Genomic DNA, 19,884 nt, shown 5'->3' with positions numbered 1-19,884 from the left:
CAGGAACTTGTAAATTACGTTAATAACTTATGGCAGGCTAAATATATAATGTTGGCATAGGCTTCTCTGGCCTATAGTAAACTGTTTCAAATCCGCTGTTCTAGAGAGTTTACAAGAGAAACTAGCCCAGACTATTTCTGCCCCACAAAGGCAAAAGGCAGTAATTTTTTGGTCGAAAATTAGTTATTGATATTTTTGGGACATTCAAGACCTCCTTTATCATGTGGATAAGTATCTTGAATCAATTTTGTTGGTTTTTCGAGAAAATAAAAATCAAGAAAATAACTGACAACTAAAGTCTAAACTTTAAAGTCATATTCTCAGTTCTACACTCTAGTGAGTTAAGGTCTTTTGCCTTTGTAGGGCAGTTTTGCAAGGTGAGAGAATGGTTGTATAATTTTAATGTGTGAACAGACTAAAGAGTGTATTCACAATTCATTCATTCATTCAATTAATTCTAATTAGTTGTCTAGTCCTTGTCTGTGAGCCAGTAGGCCCATTTTGTGGCTTAAATTTCATAATGATACAGAAGTCAAGCATCAGAAATTAAGTGACAATGTGAAAATACTACTAGTCCATTTTGTAGTGATCTACTTGCAAGACTATTTACATGTTGTTTATAACAGTGGTTCTCCACTCCAGTCATCGGGACTCACTGCTCTGCATATTGTGCATGTCTCCCTTATTTAACATACCTGATTCAGATCATCAGCTCGTTAGGATAGTTTCCATGAACTGAACTGAGTGTGTCAGATTTGAGAGACATCCAAAACGTGCAGAGCAGTGGGTCCCGAGGACTGGAGCCGAGAACCACTGGTTTATAACAAAGGGCGTTTATTTATCGCTGGGACGCTTTAAAAAAATTGGGAACAAAATTAAGAGTATACCCACTTCTCCAGGCCCCACTACACCACTGGACACTACTTTTTATTATCTCACCTAAGGATAGAAATTCAACAAAAATTGCATTAAATCTTGATGTTTTAAATATGCTGCAAGATTTCTGTTTATGCAAGTTTTAATCACTGTCTTGTTACCTAAAACATAACATAATTTTGAAGCATGTGAGCAACTCCCAGTAACTGATAGCTGGGATGGAAAGCATTTTTACACAACGGGGTTAATTGTCACACACCGTAACAGTTAAGCCTCGGGTATACAATGATAATGAAATGAAAATAACGTAAATACTATTCATCAAAATGGTAACTGTTAATACAACAGTGACTCCTGTCACTTCCGGTGTACGAAAACGGTAGATCCCACAAACAAACTTTAGGGGCAGTTTCCAGGACAGGGTTAGATTAATCCAGCCTTAGTTATTTTAGGCATTTTAAGTTGTTTTTACAAACATATCTTACAAAAACAACAACTCATGTGTATCTTGAGACAAAAAACAATGGCAATGATGTATTTAAACTTATATCTTTCAGTTAAGAGAACTCAAATATGCATTTTAGTCTGAGACTAGATTTAAACCCTGTCTGGGAAACCGCCCCTAAGTGTTCATTTGTAGCAGAGATGTTTTGATTGTGTAAACAAATATATAACGCAAATATTTTTTAATGATAGAGACAAAGTAAAAAAGCCTTGCTTTGTACCCCGCTCTCCCCTATCGTTACTAAATATAAAAGGTAAATAAGAACTAAAATAAGAAGTGATAAATAGAGATGCAGTTTTCGGGTAATTTTAGTCCTCGATCTCCATATACACTGGTTCATAATACATGTGTAAAAACATTGAATAATAATGGTATTAAACTTGCTGGACATTACCTCAAAGTACACGACTGTATGAGTCAGGTGTTTGTGACGCTGTCCGGACAATGAATCCCTGCTCCAGAGACAACAGTGAGTCCGGGTCAGATTTTCAACTTCATCTCACTGCTAACGGTTAGCCTATTAAGAAATCCGGTCTTCTGTTGACAAACCAATATAATAATCGAAGACGGGTTAATTATTTCAGTGCACTGAGAAGGATTTACACGTGAGACATCAGACTCTAGTGACGATCGTTTTAAACACTGATTCGCGAGGCTTCAAAACCTTTACGAATCTTTTGATTCGAATCTTCTACTTCTGGAGTTTTATGGCGGTTGGTTATGGTGCACTACCGCCTCCTGTTGTACTGGAGTGTGGAGCACAGACATGCAAGGAAAAAACACTAAATTATCCCGTATAACCCGATTTCTTTAACTCGTTTTATAATGCCTCTATACTACTTCTGTTGCTCTAAATTACATTCCAAAAGGTTTTAAGTCCATTTTATTCAATTTCCTGAATAAGTGATATATATTTTTAATTTTCATACTGTGTTGACATAAAATATGCTCTATTGTCTCTTGATTACAATGTCTACATTTAACAGTTGCATGCTTGCTTGACCTCTTGTACTAAGAGCCACTTGTATGTCAACATCTGCATGATTTAAAGCTTGCTTAGCTAGTTTGTCAACCACTTCATTAGCCTCCACTCACATATGAGCAGGGACCCACAGAAACAATTAGTTTTTGTTATCTTTAGGTAATTTTTAATAATAATGTTCTGGGAATATTCTTTTTGTTTTATTTTTGCAACAAAAAATATGTTCCCATAACGTTGCAGGGTGGTTATTTATAAGTAACTTATACATGACGTTTTTGTTGTAGTTATTTATTTTTATTTTTTTGGGAACCATAAAATAACGGTCCCATAATGTTGCAGGGTGATTATTTAAAAATAACCTATTCAGAACCTTCTGTAATGGTTATTGTTATCATTAAAATTATTATTTATTTTATTTCATTTGAGGAAATGAATGCTTTTTCAGGCACCGCTCTTCACCAGTAGGCATACCCACTTTCTCTTGTGCTCAGCAAAAAGTCATTTAAAAAATTGTTTTACGTCTCAGAGACTTACCTTAATTTAGCATTTCTTTTTTATCTTTCTTCATTTAGTAACTTAAATATGTGAGAATGAATATTTGAGCAATTTTCGATCGATTTGACACGTCTATATGAGAATATGATGTTAGAGGCTTTTGATTTTTGTACAAACGGATAGGCGACCGTGGTAAGATCTGTTATGAAATGTTTATTTGTCATTTTGTTTTTACCCCAGCATCTAACATTATTATAGCGATTTTTTTTCTTTGTTCATTTAGTAACATAAATATGTGAAAACGAAAATATATTTTAGTGATTTCCAATAGAGAATAAGAAGCTTTTGATTGTTGTACAAACTGAGAGCTAGGGGGCTAACTGATATGTAAAGGTAAAGTAAATTAAATGTTTATTTATTTGTTTAGATTCCTCCGTATTATATGGACAAGTGTTTAACTTATTTTAGATAGATATGATGGATAAAAACACAGAGCTACGCCTACGCGACTTCAGAGCAGATCCGCCCCGGAGTCTATTGCTATCTTGGGTCGATTTACACTTTGACAAAAAATCCAGCCTAAATACATTTCCGATGTTGCCGTTTATATATGAATAGTTTCCACAAATAATAATGCCATTTCCATTTGCTCTGTTTAATAGCCGCTAATTAAATCTCCCTTTGCTTCCATATTTAAACTCTGGGACATAAAAGGCTGCACCTGGCTGATCACACATGACCACTGTCTAATATGGTTACGTGACCTCCCTGGTGATAGTTTTATTATGCAAGTTCATAAAACATTCATCCTTCTAACTAATAACACTACAAACTTTTTATAGCTGTTGGCCTGAGTGTTGAAACCAGCTTCTGAAGTTAAACAAGCCAGGGTTGGATTTGAATTTATCAATCGAGATCTGATTGGATCATTTGAAGTTGGGTCGTGTTGCTAAATGCCAATCGCAGCGATCTTCTCTCGGACCCCGCCCACCTGCCATAACATATGACCGGAAGTAATGAGAGATCGATTTGAGGAGGGGATGAGTTTTGCATTTTTGATTAAAGATTATGAGTGCACATTAATTAAAAAAAATAATGAAGCTCAAAGATAAGTAATTTGTAAAAAATACCACAATATTCCATAACAAATGACAGTTTTTCATTTTATTTTCATTGCGACTTTAATATCTTAATTTTCAATGATTATTGTAATATTTGGATATATAGCAAATATTTCCGTTCCCCACCACTTTACCAGCAGCACCACCAGAACTATATGGCTCCTTCACACAGATGCTTCAGAACTGGCAGCCAATTGAACTTGTGTGAGCGAGACCAAAAATGTCATTTAGATATATCCAAAGGGAATATTTCATATTTGACCATCAGACACTGAAGGGCAGACTAGCTGCACTGAGCCAGCGGCAAATTTCAGAAGGATTTGCAGTAATGAATCTGCCCTAGGCAGTGTACACAGCAGCACTGACAACCCACTGAACAGCTACATTTTATGACACAGAAAGAGAAATATTTCAAAAATTTTGCAGGTTTTAAGCTTCATTGCCGCTGACGCAAAATGCATTCTGGGAAACTTGTCTATCATAAGTCTACACAAGTCACCTCCTGATGCATCCTCGATAAAATAAGCGGATCAAGAACACATCCGGGCATGTTTTTTCAACTTGGCATGATGCGAACTTGGGATTGGAACAGTACTTGGGAACATAATGTGTAACTTAAGTTGACTTCTATTTGGGAAACTCTTCTCACAATTAGGGCTGGGTATTGTTTAAAATCTTTCGATCCGGTGTCTATTTCGATACCTCCGTTTCGATGCCGGTTCCTAACGATACTTTTTCCGATACCATATGCTTTAAAATCCATTGAAACATTAACAAAAAAATACATTAAACACACAACTTTTATTTTTCACCTTAATTAAAACAAATTCTGGTAACACTTCTCACTCAGGGTAACATTAATAAAACTGGTTGTGCTTTTTGGATAGGGGTGCGCCAGCAGACACCCTTATCCGTTTTTTTTTTATGAAAATAAGGAAACAAAAATAAAGAAATTAAGAATATAATTTACACTGCTTTATTTTATGAAATGTAAAATGGTATTTAGCTTGAACTAACAGTATTTGTGGGTTCACTATAGCTGCAACTTTGACAAAAAGTTAAAATATTTAAATGGGTGACTGAGTTTTACTGGGAAGATTTGTATGCATGTTTGTCAATTGTAAACAATACTCAACTTTATAATTATCAAAACATTAAATACATTTGGGATTTTTAAAATGTGTAGAAAATGCATTCAATGTAATTTAATTCAAGTGAAATTAGCAAACCAGTTAAATGGAATTTTAGTTTGTTGTAAATAACGAGTCAGACTTGTAAGCAGTGATGGGCTGCGCGTGTGCGTCAAGTTTAAACCATAGACTGTAAAAAATAGGTTTAAACACATCGTCCATTTTGCGAGACGAGGGCATGAAGGCTTTGCGATGCGGAGAGACAGGCGTGAGTATTTCATAAGCATTCAGAGACACAAGATGCGCGTGTGGGTCAAGTTTGAACACCTTGTCGAGACTGTTGTTGGAGACGCAAGCGCAAAGCCTTGCCATGCGGAACCAGGCGCGAGTAAAACAAGCAGAGACACAGGCTGCGCGTGTGCTTTAAATTGAAACCCCTCGTCACTTTAGTAGAAGCGTGGTTTTGGTTGACGTGTCTTTCACGGAGACAACACGGCCATACTTGCGCTAACTCTATTGGTAAAACTGTCACAAAGACTTTCTTCTCATATTGCATCCTTTCTACACTTGTGTTGGGTGACTGCGAGTATTTTCAGAAATCCTCCCCGTCACGTGGTGGTGGACAACCAATCCCCGGCGCTTTAGGTCCTTACACGCAAGTACAGGCTCACAAACACAGCCGCTTTTGGAATCGAAAATTGGCATCGAAAGATAAATCATTTTTCTAAACTCAAAGTATCGAAGTTTTTCATTCGATACTACAAAAGTATTGACGTTCGGTACCCAGCCCTAGTCACAATGGTGGCACGCTTGTAGCTTTTCCCCACTGTGAGTTTTCATGTGCCGGGTAAGGTTCGATTGAAAGGTGAAACTTTTTCCACACTGTTGACATGTTAAATGTTTCTCCTCACTATGAGTTTTCATGTGCTGGCTAAGGTTCGTTTGAAAGGTGAAACAAGTTCCACATTGTTGACAAATGTAAGGTTTCTCTCCAGTGTGAGACCTCATGTGTATCGTAAGGTAACCTGCAGATGTAAAACTCTTTCCACACTGTTGACATGTGAATGGTTTCTCTCCAGTGTGAATCCTTGCGTGTACCTTAAGGGTACTTTCAGCAGAGAAACTCTTTCCACACAGATGACAAGTGTAAGGTTTCTCTCCAGTGTGAATCCTCAAATGTTTCTTAAGGTTACTTGCAGCTGTAAAACTCTTTCCACACTGTTGACATGGGAATGGTTTCTCTCCAGTGTGAATCCTCATGTGTGCTTTAAGTTCAACTTTTGTTCTGAAACTCTTTCCACACTGTTGACACATGTAAGGTTTCTCTCCAGTGTGAGTCCTCATGTGTGTCTTAAGTTGACTTTTATGTGGGAAACTCTTGTTACAATGATGGCACACGTGTGGCTTCTCCCCACTGTGATTTTTTATGTGCCGGTAAAGGTTCGATTGAAAGGTGAAACTCTTTCCACACTGTTGACATGTGTAAGGTTTCTCTCCAATGTGAATCATCATGTGTGCTTTAAGGTTATCTTTTCTTCTGAAACTCTTTCCACACTGTTGACATGTGAATGGTTTCTCTCCAGTGTGAATCCTCATGTGTGCGTTAAGGTGACCTTTTGTTCTGAAACTCTTTCCACACTGTTGACATGTGAAAGGTTTCTCCTCACTGTGAGTCCTCTTGTGATCTTCAGGGCGTTCATCTTCACTGAAACTATTTTCACACTTTATGTCTTCTGTCTTCAGAGTTTCTTTCTGTGAAACATTATGGTTTATTTTTACAATCTGATGTTTCTCATCCACTTCAGCTTGACTCTCCTCTTTCACTTCCATCATATCTAAAATGAAGACAGTAAATAATTTATATTCATGAATCAGAGTGACAAAACACATTTGAGATTGTCATGTATCCATGTTATTTTTAATGTGAAGTACATTATATTTCTATTGTCAATTTCTGCTCTTGTAGTTTAACTCTTGTGCTGTGTTCAAAACCTTATAACACTTCTGGTGTTTCCAATATCACCAAACATTGGATTCTATCTTTTTAGAGGCCAAGCACCGAAGGTGCTGAGGCACCTAATGGAATTGTTAGTATTATTATTATTCTGCTACCTAGGCGTCTATGGCAGCCCTATGAACCGTAAGTAGGAAAATTATGAAATTTGGCACCGTTGTAGTGGTGGTCCTACAAAGTCATGTGACCAAAAATGGGGTCTCTAGCACTAACTCTATAGCGCCCCAGCAGTGCAAAAATTAAATTGGTTATAACTGCTGATCCGTTTGATATTTAAAAATTATACTTAGTACACGTGATTGCTCTCCTCGTGCTTATTGTTTTTAATACCTTACAGTAAGACTCCACCCATTACAGTAGTGGCCATTTTGAAATGTACAGCATTTCATTTATTCGCTACTACTCCTTCAAATTTGGTTCAATTGTTGTGAATTTTGGCACAGGTGATCTTTGAAGTGAGCCGCACAGAAATGTATTGAAATGACAAAATTTTGATATTTATCTTTGTTGAAAAGTAATAAATGCGCAAACTTAACGAGGTTGACGCAAAAATAGTTCTGAGGGTGTATCTCAGTCATTCTTTGATTAATTGAAATGAAATTTGGTACACGTCATGTCGACCATGAACTGAGGGGTCCATAATACATTTGGTAACAGCGCCACCTATGGGCATGAGATATGGAAAATGGCTATTTTTCCCATAACTACTGAAATGTTGGTCAGAAAATTATGGTCTTGGGTCTACAGTAGGGCTGCACGATTAATCGAAAAAGAATCACAATCTCGATTCATACATGTATGCAATCTTCATTTTAAATGATGGCGATTCACTTGCATATACAGTATTTCCCTGTATTCAGATACTGCGTTTACGTGTTCACGTAGATTACAATCCAAGAATATCAGTCAAACTTGCTAACACACACTCATACAGGGTAAAACCAAACCCTATTCATTCACCAATCAGACCCGATCGTTTCTTTCCTCTCTCTCATCTCATTTGCGGCGTGACGTATTACAAGGCGACAGACCTAAACACAGTCGTTTACTTGGTGGATTTGGAGCGGCAATTTTAACCAAAAAGAGAGGATTAACGAGCGTCATCGTGGAAAATACTGGTGGCGACGGAGAAACAGAAGATGCAACAACAGTGGTTCCAAAAGTAGGCAAGGAAATTATTTACCTCAGGACCTACCCAAATCGGAAGGCTGGAACCTCCGGTGGTCGCATATGCAGGCTGTATACGTCATTGTTCATTTGAGTTAACGGAGCATTACATTCGCAAGTCATAAACATACTTCAACAATTTATTATTAACTAAAAATATTAGTCATCTTTATAACGTTAATTGTTAATATTCTGAAATTATGATGCGCAGTTTAGAAATGCGACCTCCATAGAGGCTGCAGCCTTCAGATTGAGAAACGGCCTCTGTGTCACCGCCACAAGTTCCCCATTAGAAAGGGTTTTTAGCATGAGGGGAACATTGTTACATGTCTGCGTTTCTCTCTGATGCCTCAAAATTTTGAATCTTTAGTCTTTTAAAGGTTTAACGTTACTGTTTTTAAAGTTTTAAGGTTGGCCAGTTTGATAGTACAAAAAGCACAGTTGCAATTTAACAGCTAACAAATTTTAAATTACTATAAATTTTAAGGGGCTAAAATAAGAAAGAGACTTTTAAGACACGTTATTATAACTGAAAGTCCTGTAGCACATTTTTTAGTTAAGTGCATAATAAATGTTTTTGTAAAAAAAGAGAATCGGGTGAGAATCAGGATCTCAATTCCCATTTAAAAAAAATCGTGATTCACATTTTAGCTTGAATCGTGCAGCCCTAGTCTACAGATTCCTTGGCTCATTCCGAAGCTGTTGATATGTATTATGTCAGATTTGACCGAACCGCCTGCCCGCTATTTTGAAATGCGCCATAAATTGTTATATCTTTTGAACTATTGGTTATATTTGCGCAAAAATCAGTAGGGAGCTTTGACAGGATTTCCAGAATGTACCTGGGAAGTCAGAGTACAGCGCCATCTAGTGGTCATGAACTATAACAGTTCTTATAGAACTGCTTATAACTTCTAAATACTTTGTCAAATAATACTTTTCTTTGTGAAACTGGATTCACTGGTTTATGCCAATTGCAACGGTACCTCATTTGTCATTTTCCATCATTCTGTTCATGTGTTATTGTTAGGCACATGCTAAAAAAAAAATTTGCTACTCCTTTTACAAATTTTGTTTATTTTATGCCAGTTTCTGCTCATATAAAGTTTGGAGCAATCCGCACAGACGTGACTGAAAATAATTTTTATATTCTGTTCTCCTTAGAAATACCTATCCAAAGTTGACCGTAGTTGTGACGTTGTCTTTTTGTCATAGTAAATTAATGTGACTTTATATTACATTTTATTGCATTACTATAGAGAATGTTCTTCTTGTCTTCAATCTCACTTATATACATTGTATTTCTGTTATATCTGCTCTGCAGTGTCAGTTCTGCATCTTTGGTGATTGGCATATGTCAATGCTTGCAGCTCTGTAAGCTCTTTTCTGCTGCCACCATGAACGGTGTCAACTGAGTAGCTCATCTAGTAAATCACATACATTGAGATTCTGAGGTCATGGGTTCGAATCCCATGAGAGTGGGGTTTGTCTTGACTTCTTTGTTGTTTGAGTTATCTGATTCTGTTATTCATATATTATTTCAGATCTGTGGTGTCATTTCTGCATCTTCAGTAATTGGCATATGTCAATACTTGCAGATGTGTAAGCTCTTTTCTTCTGCCCCCTTGAACTGTGTCAACTGAGTGGCGCTTCTAGTAAATCACGTGCATTGAGATTCTGAATTCTTGGGTTCAAATCCCACCTGAGGCATGGATAAGGTTCTTCTATTAAAGTTTTGCTGTTGTTGCTCTGCACTGCGGTGGTTCGGCTCTGTGATTGCTGTGCCTTGTGTGCTTGATGCACCTGGGGTGCTCAATGTGCCTTGGGTGTTTGTTGCGTTGTATGTTGCTTGCTGTGCTTTGGGTGCTCATTGCGCTGAAGGTGCTTTGCCCCGCAATTGCTGCTTGCAGCTATATTTGTAAACTTGTTTACTTTCAGTTAGCACTGGTTTTGTATTTCTTTTTTTAATTAATTAATCATAGGCTTGATAAATCTGAGCTTATGCACTTCAATATTTTAGGGAAAATAGCATTATCTGTTAATCATTTTGGCAATATTAAATAAACTATGACAAACATTTACAGTGTTGATCACCATGGGCGTTGTTAGGCCATTTTTAGGGGGCTTTAGCCACATTACTAAATACAAATATTAAGAAAATATTAATGTTGCAAATTTTACATAATGATTTCATCATAGGCTAGAGGGTGGTGCATAGTAGGGCTGCAGTAGAGCTGCCCGATTCTGTATAAAATTAAAATCACGGTTCTTTTGCTTAAAATAAAGATCATTCTCAAGAACTTTGTTAATTTTAAAGACGTACAACCCCTGAACATTAGTTTAAAATAATTTTTACAGGTGCAAATTAATTATAAATCTGAACGTTTCAGATAAGTGTAGATAATCTTTAAATTCAGTTAATGTTCATTTTAGAGTGATTATGTATTCATTTTATATAAAGAAAAAAAAATTTAAATATACATTTTATGTAGCCTAAATAAAAAAAAAACAAATACATTTTGGTGCAAATTGCTGTCACATGGATTGACATTACTTCATGGTAATAAGCTATGGCGGAGTTCGGCAGCAACCAATCGCAAGGCGGAAACATTCCACGGCAACCAATCGGAAGGCGGAAACCTCCGCTTAAGAGGATTGTAGAGAATCGCTGGCGGCGTGAATGTCCATCGGGTGAATAAATCTACATGCAAACTTAATCTTCACGCCCACTTAAACACTTGGGCCAAATACAAGAAAAAACGTATTCGGAAGGGATAAGATCCGGAATAAGATCCTATTTTTGGTACTAAAACTACATCAAGGTTCTTGTCAGATGTACCTGCGCATTGCTCTGCCTCACTCATTCTCTTAAGTTTCTGTTTCTTTCTGTCTAACATCTCGAGAAAGCATCTGCTGTAACATACCAGTGGAGCAAACACGAGCACATTTGGGCTAGCGCAATAATAAAAGCGGCAGATGTGATTGCGTGTTGTCGAGAGAACTGACGAGACTGCGTCTTTCCTACTTGAATATATAAGAAATGCTGGATTAAGATCCTTTTTTTACTATTTTTGGGTAAAAGAAAAAATTATCCCCATAATGACATAAACACAGCATGAGGTTTAACTGTAGTAGAGCACTGCATGGAGATCACAGTCATTCAATCCACTGAAGGTTGCTTTGGATAAAACTCTTTACCTGATGTTTCAATCTAATTCTACTGAATCTATTATAGATGCAGAAAGTTACCATCTCATGGATTTTAGTTTATCTTCTCCTCGTGTTTCTCAATGTTTTTATGATTATTCCTCAACCATCAATAATAAAGATTGAAAAATAGACACCAACCTATTTGTTGCTCAGTATCTTCTTCCTTTATTCTGCATGGTTGTGGATCTGTCATCTTCTCAAGCTCCTCTTTCACCAGCATCAACATTATGTCATGAAGATTTCAGTTGTCACAAATGGAGGGATTTCTCTGTGTGTTTTACTCCAGCATTTATTGGTGGATTGTTGTAGGAGTAGCTTCACTGAAGATCTCAATCACTTTCACTCTATGGTGTGAACTAGAGATGAAAAAGAGGCATTCAAACATTTAATGTCAGTAAAACATTCACCATCTGTTTCAGACTTTTTTATGTTTCACTTCAGAATGTTTTCTCAAGCATTAATTACATAATCTGAATCTATGTTTGGTGTAGACCTGATTTTCCTTTTTTTATTTAAGTCAACAATACTGAGTCTGAATGAATATACGATACCAAAAATATGTGCTCCTGCACTCACCCCCATGTTTCCAAAGCTACACACAGGTATTTATTTTAACCCTACATAATTAATGACGCCTTTATTCTCCACGGTCACATGACATACACTTAACATGGCTCCTAAAGACAGATTATTTCATTAAGAAACACAAACGCAGAATAAACATTATTATTATAATAGTGCTAGCTTACATTTAGATATCTAATTTACTGGCTAGCTAGCTACTGTATGAAGATATTTTAGTATTTGCTAGTTAAACTATAATACCATAGATCAAATATATTTATCATCAAGTTTATCATCAAAACTTACTTGACTTGATGTAGTCCTTGAGGTCAAATGCAAGTGTGGCTTCTGTGGTTGTCAAGGACTGGAAAATGGAGGAATCAATCAACCCCCTTAATGATATATGGAGGATTTCTTTATTTCAAGGAGAGTGATATTGTATGGGGGGGGGGGGTCGTTTTTAGACACTACTTTTTATTATCTCACCTAAGGGAATAAATTCAACTGAAACTGCCTTAAATCTTGATGTTTTAAACAAAATTATGCTGCAAGATTTGTATTTATCCAAGTTTTAATCCCTGTCAAATTGATGTTATGTTTTAGGTAACATGTTAGCAACTCCTAGTAACTGATAGATGGGATTGAAAACATTTAACACAGTGGGGTAAGGTGTCACACAGTGTTACAGTTAAGCATCAGGTATACAATGGTAATGAAACGAAGAGAATGAAAATACTATTCATCAAAAAGATCACATTAATAAAATATCACGGGAAATAACTCACAATTATGATTTTTTTTGCTTATTTGTGCAGCCCTTTAAAAAATATATTACTATGCATTGCTGCATAATACAAGGATGATTAGATGAAGGATCATGGATGAATGAATGAATGTGGATATCTATCTATTATAGACAGATATATAAACAATATCCACCTGTAATATATAGACAGAATTTTATTGAATTATTTGTGTTTAAACTACATTTTCTAGCAGGTGTTACGAAAACCCTCTGTTTGTTACAATGAACCCCACCTATGAGGTAACGTTTGCACTCCCTATGTACGATAACGGTAGATCCCAAAAACAAACATTTAGGGGTGGTTTCCAGGACAGGGTTTAGATTAATCAAGCAGGACAAGGTCTTAGTTATTTTAGGCAATTTAAGTCGTTTTTACAAACATATCTTACAAAAACAACAACTTGTGTGCATCTTGAGACAAAACGATGAGTTTTCAGTCAAGACAACTCAAATATATATTTTAGTCAAGGACCCCTGCTGAAAAAACAGCATACCACCAAGACCAGCATATGTTGTGTTTTGGTGCTGGCTTGCTAGTGAACACCAGCTAAACCAGCATCAAACCAGCATTAGCACCAGCCAGTAAAACCAGTTTGTACTCCCCTCTCCCCTACAGTTACTGAATATAAAAGGTAAATAAGAACTAAAATAAAAAGTGTTAAATACAGACGCAGTCCTCAGGTAATTTTAAAGTTGTCTGAATAGCGCACATCTTCCGTTTTAAGTAATCGATCTCCACAGTAAACTGGTTCATAATACATGTGTAAAAACATTGAATAATATTGGTATTAAACGTGCTGTACATTACCTCAAAGTACACAACTGTATGAGTCAGGAGACGTTTATGACGCTGTCCGGACAATGAATCCCTGCTCCAGAGACAACAGTGAGTCCGGGTCAGATTTTCAACTTCATCTCACTGCTAACGGTTAGCGTATTAAGAAATCCTGTCTTCTGTTGACACAAAACAATAAAATAATCGAAGACGGATCAATTATTTCAGTGCACACAGAGGCATTTACACGTGAAGACAGGGTCGCTTTAAACACTGATACATTCGCGGGGCTTCAAAACCTTTACGAGTCTTTTGATTCGAATCTTCTTCTTCTAGAGTTTTATGGCGGTTTGTAACCAAACGGTGCACTACCGCCACCTACTGTACTGGAGTGTGGAGCTTTAATAATGGCTCTATACTACTTCTGTTGCTCTAAATTACATTCATAGTCCATTTACTGTATGTTTTGTTGTATTGCTACTTGTATTGCAATTTCTTATGTAATGTTTATCTGACTGTGTGATATTTCTTTGTAAAGCGACCTTGGGTTTGAATAAGGCGGTATATAAAATAAACTTATTATTATTATTATTATCTGCATGATTTAAAGCTTGCTTAGCTAGTTTGTCAACCACTTCATTAGCCTCCACTCACACCGACACAGAAACATAATTAGTCTTGTATCACTATTTCTCAATTAACTTGCAACTTGCGAGAATATCATATATAATATCTTGCCTAGTTGATTTTAGTCCACTTGCAAGGCTTGAAGGTGCTGCATTTGCTGCATGTGAATCTGAACAGATAACTGCTAATATTGGTTTTACATCCTCCACTTAATGGAGTGCTACTAGAATTTCAATATGTTATGCTGTATACACAGACACATTATTGAACCCAGTCTCACGGAGTTGGGTATAAATAGCACAAAGTGTGAAAGTTATGCAATACATACACCAAATTCTAAGTCCTTCCCATTCACTTAAACAGTGCATCTTTTTGGTCGTTTTATTTATTGGTTTCTCGATTTTTTTCTGTTTTTTTAAAACATTTTCGCTTGGGTTTAGGGTTAGCAACTTCTTGTTATATATTAAAATAACATCCTAATTCAAATCCCAATTCTAACCCCAGCTCCAAGTGACCATGGCTTAAATATAGACAAAACATGGAGAAACCTGTATATTAAATGACCTTCTTAAGCAAATCTGAAATGTAACCCTAAACCAAAGCAAACATTGTTTAAAAAAACAGAAAAAATTGAGGAACCAATAAATAAAACGAAAAAAAAAGAGCTGCACCGTTTAAGTGAATGGGAAGGACTGGCGTATCATATGCCAAATTTGGCGTATGTATTGTACGATTTTCACACTTCATGCTATATATACGCATCTACATGAGACTGGGTAGCATTAACAGTTATTCTTTTGCTGATATTGCATTGAAATGTAGGGATATTCACTGCAGAAACAGTTCTTGTAGAGGCAGGATCTTTAGAGCCATCTGATTATACAGGTGCTGGTCATAGATCTGGTGTATAGGACTTGATGTTGATATCCCTTAATGCATACTTAAGGCACTCATGAGACTGTGGGATGGTCAATTGAGTGATGGCACCCTCTGCCACACTACTCCTCAGCCCTTACATCTACTGAGGTTGCTCCTTTCTCATAACTCAGTGCATAAACCCTTGACATGACCTAACCGCCGGACACATCCCGAACATGTTTTCGGGTTCGTTCTCCGGAAGTCGCGTTGCTCGACCGCATACGTCAGTTAAAATACATTAGAAAATTAAGATTTATTTCTTTTAAGACAATCATTGTAGTTTCATTCTTACCTTGAAATGTAACGGTTGCTTTTCTGAAATTAAAGCCAAAATATTAAACCTTGATGATGTGTGAGGTGGATGTTGATCCTCTGCAACCTACTTTCACGGGGCGTAACTTCACATTCCAGCCTTGTTGTTGTGCACTGGCTGGAAGTTCAGTGTCCCTCAACCTTTTCCGTTCATAGTCCTCCTCCACTGCACCCTCCCAGGTGAATATCATTAGAGTATCATCAAAAAGTTGATTTATTTCACTAATTCCATTCAAAAAGCATATATTATATGCTTATTATGTATATTATATTCATTCATTACACACAGATGGATATATTTCAAATGTTTATTTCTTTTAATTTTGATGATTATAACTAACAACTAAGGAAAACCCCAGTAACTTAGTTTTGGTAAACCATTCTCTGCAAGCATGTGAAAAAATAACTAATTGAAATCTGTCTTCCCTTGTGATGTCAGAAGGGGATAATACCGCCCACCGATAATCTGCACTATTCAACCACAGCACTGCCATCTTGTGTAGAGATCAGATTATTTGCATTTAAAAAGGACAAAAACAGCACAATTTTGCTCACACCTACAAAATTATCTATTTGGTATTATGAGGTAGAACTTTACATAGACACTCTAGGGACATGAAAGATTTATTTGACATTAAAGTCTTGTGAAATGTCCCCTTTTATGTATTTTTGCAATAAAATGAAATCAAAAACCTTTCTGGTTTTCATACAAAAAATATGAATATGTGGTTCAGGCAACATGTGCATACGCTGATTTGAAATATTTGAAATATGATATAAAACACAACCATTTATTATAAAAGTACAAAACATTTGTACAACATGAAGTAAACAGAAGTAAAAAATCTAGTTAAAGTACAAAGGTTCAGTGTTAAGATTCTATAGAAAATATATGTGATTTAAGCTAATCAACTTGAACTCATATATACAAAATTGTCAGAGGAAATTTTAATATTAGGTCCTATATCTTTACTTACTGACCACAGATTTGAAGTTCTGAAAAACTTGGCTGTCATAAGTCCACACAAGTCACCTCCTAATGTATCCTTGATAAAATGAGTGGATCAAGAACAAATCCTTGACTTCATGCGAACTTGGAATTGAAGCAGTATTTGGGCAGCGACTGATGACGTTTCAAAAGAACACAAGTACAGACATTTTGGGCTTTTGTGGACATGTAGACTTTAAAGAGCCAGTAAGATGCAAATTTTAAGCATAAGTCTTGTTAACGTGACTCTCTGACAGTATATTAAAAGTTTAAAGACGGGTACGTGAATTTAGAAAAAGACTATGGAAAAGGGAGTCGGGCCGACTACCAAAACACACTTACAGCCAATCGCAGTAAGGAGCATGTCTACTAAACGGCATTGTTGCCTGGGTTGCGTATGTGTGGGGCAAGTCTATCAAATTCTATTCAGATTCTATTGGGGTAGGGGCGTGTTTGTTTAGGTGACTTCAAATGTCAACATTGGCTTTCAGAGATCATGGACCCTGCCTTTAAACAACAACATCAATACACATCATTCATCATTAGTCCAAGTTATAAAAACGACAACAGACATTAACATTTTTACACTCATTTAAGCAAGTATGTAGCTATAATCATACTTACAGGTTATGGTTAGGAGACACATGTTGTTTCAAATAAAGTGGATACTGAACCATTACGGTATTACGTATTACACTCCCTGACAAAAGTCTTGTCGCATATCTATTTTGTAGAAACACCTGCTATTAACCTGACTTTTAATTAATCAATTGGTGTTAGAAATAGCTCATATGAAAAGCTAAAACCCAAATGATGTTTAATGCACTGAAATGAATTAGTTTCACTGAAAAAAGATTTATCATTTAATCAAGACAGAAAGGTCAAATTTTGGCAAGACAAAAGTTTTGTCGCCTATACAGAAATCGAACAAATTTACTGCAAATACAAAAATATGTCAGCTAATTAAGTATTGGTGCTGTGAGATCCAAATTTAATATCTTGAGCTGGAAGGACTGCATCCAAGCGGTTTGGCAAGAAATTAATATGATGTTTTGATTAAGTCATCAGAAAGAAAGCAGTCTTGCATGCCTCCCAGAGTCCATTAATAATCTTTGGTTTTGTCTTCCATGCTTCCTCTTTCATCCTACCCCACATATGCTCAATGATGTTCAAGTCTGGTGACTGAGCTGGCCAATCCTGGAGCATCTTGATCTTCTTCGCCTTGAGGAATTTTGATGTGTAAATGGAAGTATGCGATGGAGCACCATCATGCTGCAGAATCTTGCCTCTTTCATGGTTGGGAATATAAGAGGTATATATTTGAGGTGACTGTGGTGTAATTCAACAGAAGATTCAGCTGAAAAATCAACCTTCTGCTTTTCCAACATCCATCCTTTTAGCAGGGCTGTGGGCCTTGGCAAATGCCACATGGTTTTTCAATTGCTTTTTGTTTAGTGCTGGCTTCTTGGCACTGATTCGACCATGGAGGCCATTTCGAGACAAAATCCAATAAACTGTTCTGTTTGACAAAGGGACTTCAGGTGACCAGGTCTTGTGGAGCTCTGCTGCAGTGGTAAATCCAAGGCCAGCCCATTTTCGAGCCAACAAGCGGTCCTCTCGAGCAGTTGTCTTGCAGGGTCTGCCTGACAATCTTTTTTTATCCTCTGTACTTGATTCTGAGACACATTGAAGGTGTCTGCCACATCAGCAGTAGATCTGGTCTTCAGCCTCTTGATAATCAAAACTTTAGTCTCAGGGTGAATCTTAGGCATGTTTGCAGAGGTCTAGTTGCAGTTGATGTGAAGGTCTAGTGTACTGGGGTTCTTTTTATACACACCTGAGACCCAACTGATCGATTATTAGTCACAGATAAAGCTCACATGACAGGCGACAACACTTATGTCTTTGCAAAAATTGCCTCAATGGGCTTTACCAAGCAGGGAATATAGAATACTTTTTGACAGTTTCATTTTGCACTGAAACATTATTACAAAAGCTGTTGGGATTAAAATGAGCCATTTCTTGAAAACGAATCTTGATTAGAAATATATTTTAGTGGCACTTCAGCTCAATTTGTACACAAGCGACAAGACTTTTGTCAGGGAATGTATGTGGATAAAGTCAGGCAGGAGCTTCAATTTATATGACGATTCAGAGTCGACTCCCTACTTTAGATGCCAATAACTTTATTAATCGTGCACTTTTTGGTTCAACTACTTTGCACATTGTTTACATTGATGGACAGCTACATGACACACTGCAATACAGGTCATTTTCGATTTTGGATCTGTGTGGCTCTTTAAGTAAGGATCCTACGCACAGTTTTATTAATAAGACCTCAGCTGATGTCTAAGCTTTGTTGTCATATCCACACTGTTGACACATGAATGATTTCTATCGAGTGTGAAATCTTGTGTGTTTCTTAAGGTAGGCTTTTGTTTTGAAACTCTTTTTACACTCATGGCATTTGAACGGTTTCTCTTTAGTGTGACTTCTCATGTGAATCTCAAGTCCATGTTTATTTATAAAACTCTTTTCACACTGAGAGCATATGTAAGGTTTCTCTCCAGTGTGTCTTCTCATGTGAGTCTCAAGTCCACATTTATCTGTGAAACTCTTTTCACACTGAAGACATGCGTGAGGTTTCTTTTCGCTGTGAGTTATCATGTGTCTCTTAAGATGACTCTCCACACTGAAACACTTTCCACACTGAAGACATGCATGAGGTTTCTCTCCTTTGTGAATTGTCATGTGTGCTTTAAGGTTACTCTTACATCTGAAACATTTTTCACACTCATGGCATGTAAACGCTCTCTCTCCAGTGTGAATACTTGCGTGTATCTTAAGGCTACTTTCAACTCTGAAACTCTTTCCACACTGTTGACACGTAAAAGGTTTCTCTCCAGTGTGAACTCTTGTGTGTTTCTTAAGTTGACTTTTATCTATGAAACTCTTTTCACAGTGATGGCATGCGTGTGGCTTTTCCTCACTGTGAGTTTTCATGTGGCGGTAAAGGTTCGATTGAAAGGTGAAACTCTTTCCACATAGTTGACATGTGTAAGGTTTCTCTCCAGTGTGAACCCTCACATGTATGTTAAGGTTATCTTTTCTTCTGAAACTCTTTCCACACTGTTGACATGTGAAAGGTTTCTTCTCACTGTGAGTCCTCTTGTGATCTTCAGGGCGTTCATCTTCACTGAAACTATTTTCACACTTTATGTCTTCTGTCTTCAGAGTTTCTTTCTGTGAAACATTATGATTTATTTTTACAATCTGATGTTTCTCATCCACTTCAGCTTGACTCTCCTCTTTCACTTTCATCATATCTAAAATGAAGACAGTAAATATTTCATATTGATAAATCAGAGTAACAAAACACATTTGAGATTGTCATG

General features: G+C 36.7%; 2 protein-coding genes across 2 annotated transcripts in view; both read right to left on the bottom strand.

The window, feature by feature from the left end:
* The window catches only part of LOC129423053 (uncharacterized), a 195,797-nt gene that overhangs the window by 18,687 nt on the left and 157,226 nt on the right, over positions 1-19,884 (bottom strand). The gene's annotated exons all lie outside the window — the stretch shown is intronic.
* On the bottom strand, positions 3,996-19,812 carry LOC129422871 (uncharacterized). The gene is made up of 2 exons (XM_073857931.1): positions 18,886-19,812; positions 3,996-6,944 (listed from the first exon to the last, which is right to left on the bottom strand). The coding sequence occupies exons 1-2, from the start codon at positions 19,808-19,810 to the stop codon at positions 5,899-5,901; spliced, it is 1,971 nt and encodes a 656-aa protein (XP_073714032.1). The 5' UTR covers positions 19,811-19,812; the 3' UTR covers positions 3,996-5,898.

This window comes from Misgurnus anguillicaudatus, chromosome 19 (genome assembly GCF_027580225.2).
Source record: "Misgurnus anguillicaudatus chromosome 19, ASM2758022v2, whole genome shotgun sequence".
Classification (NCBI taxonomy): domain Eukaryota; kingdom Metazoa; phylum Chordata; class Actinopteri; order Cypriniformes; family Cobitidae; genus Misgurnus; species Misgurnus anguillicaudatus.
The sequence above is the reverse complement of the archived record's forward strand: the minus strand, read 5'-3'. Positions and strand labels throughout refer to the sequence as shown.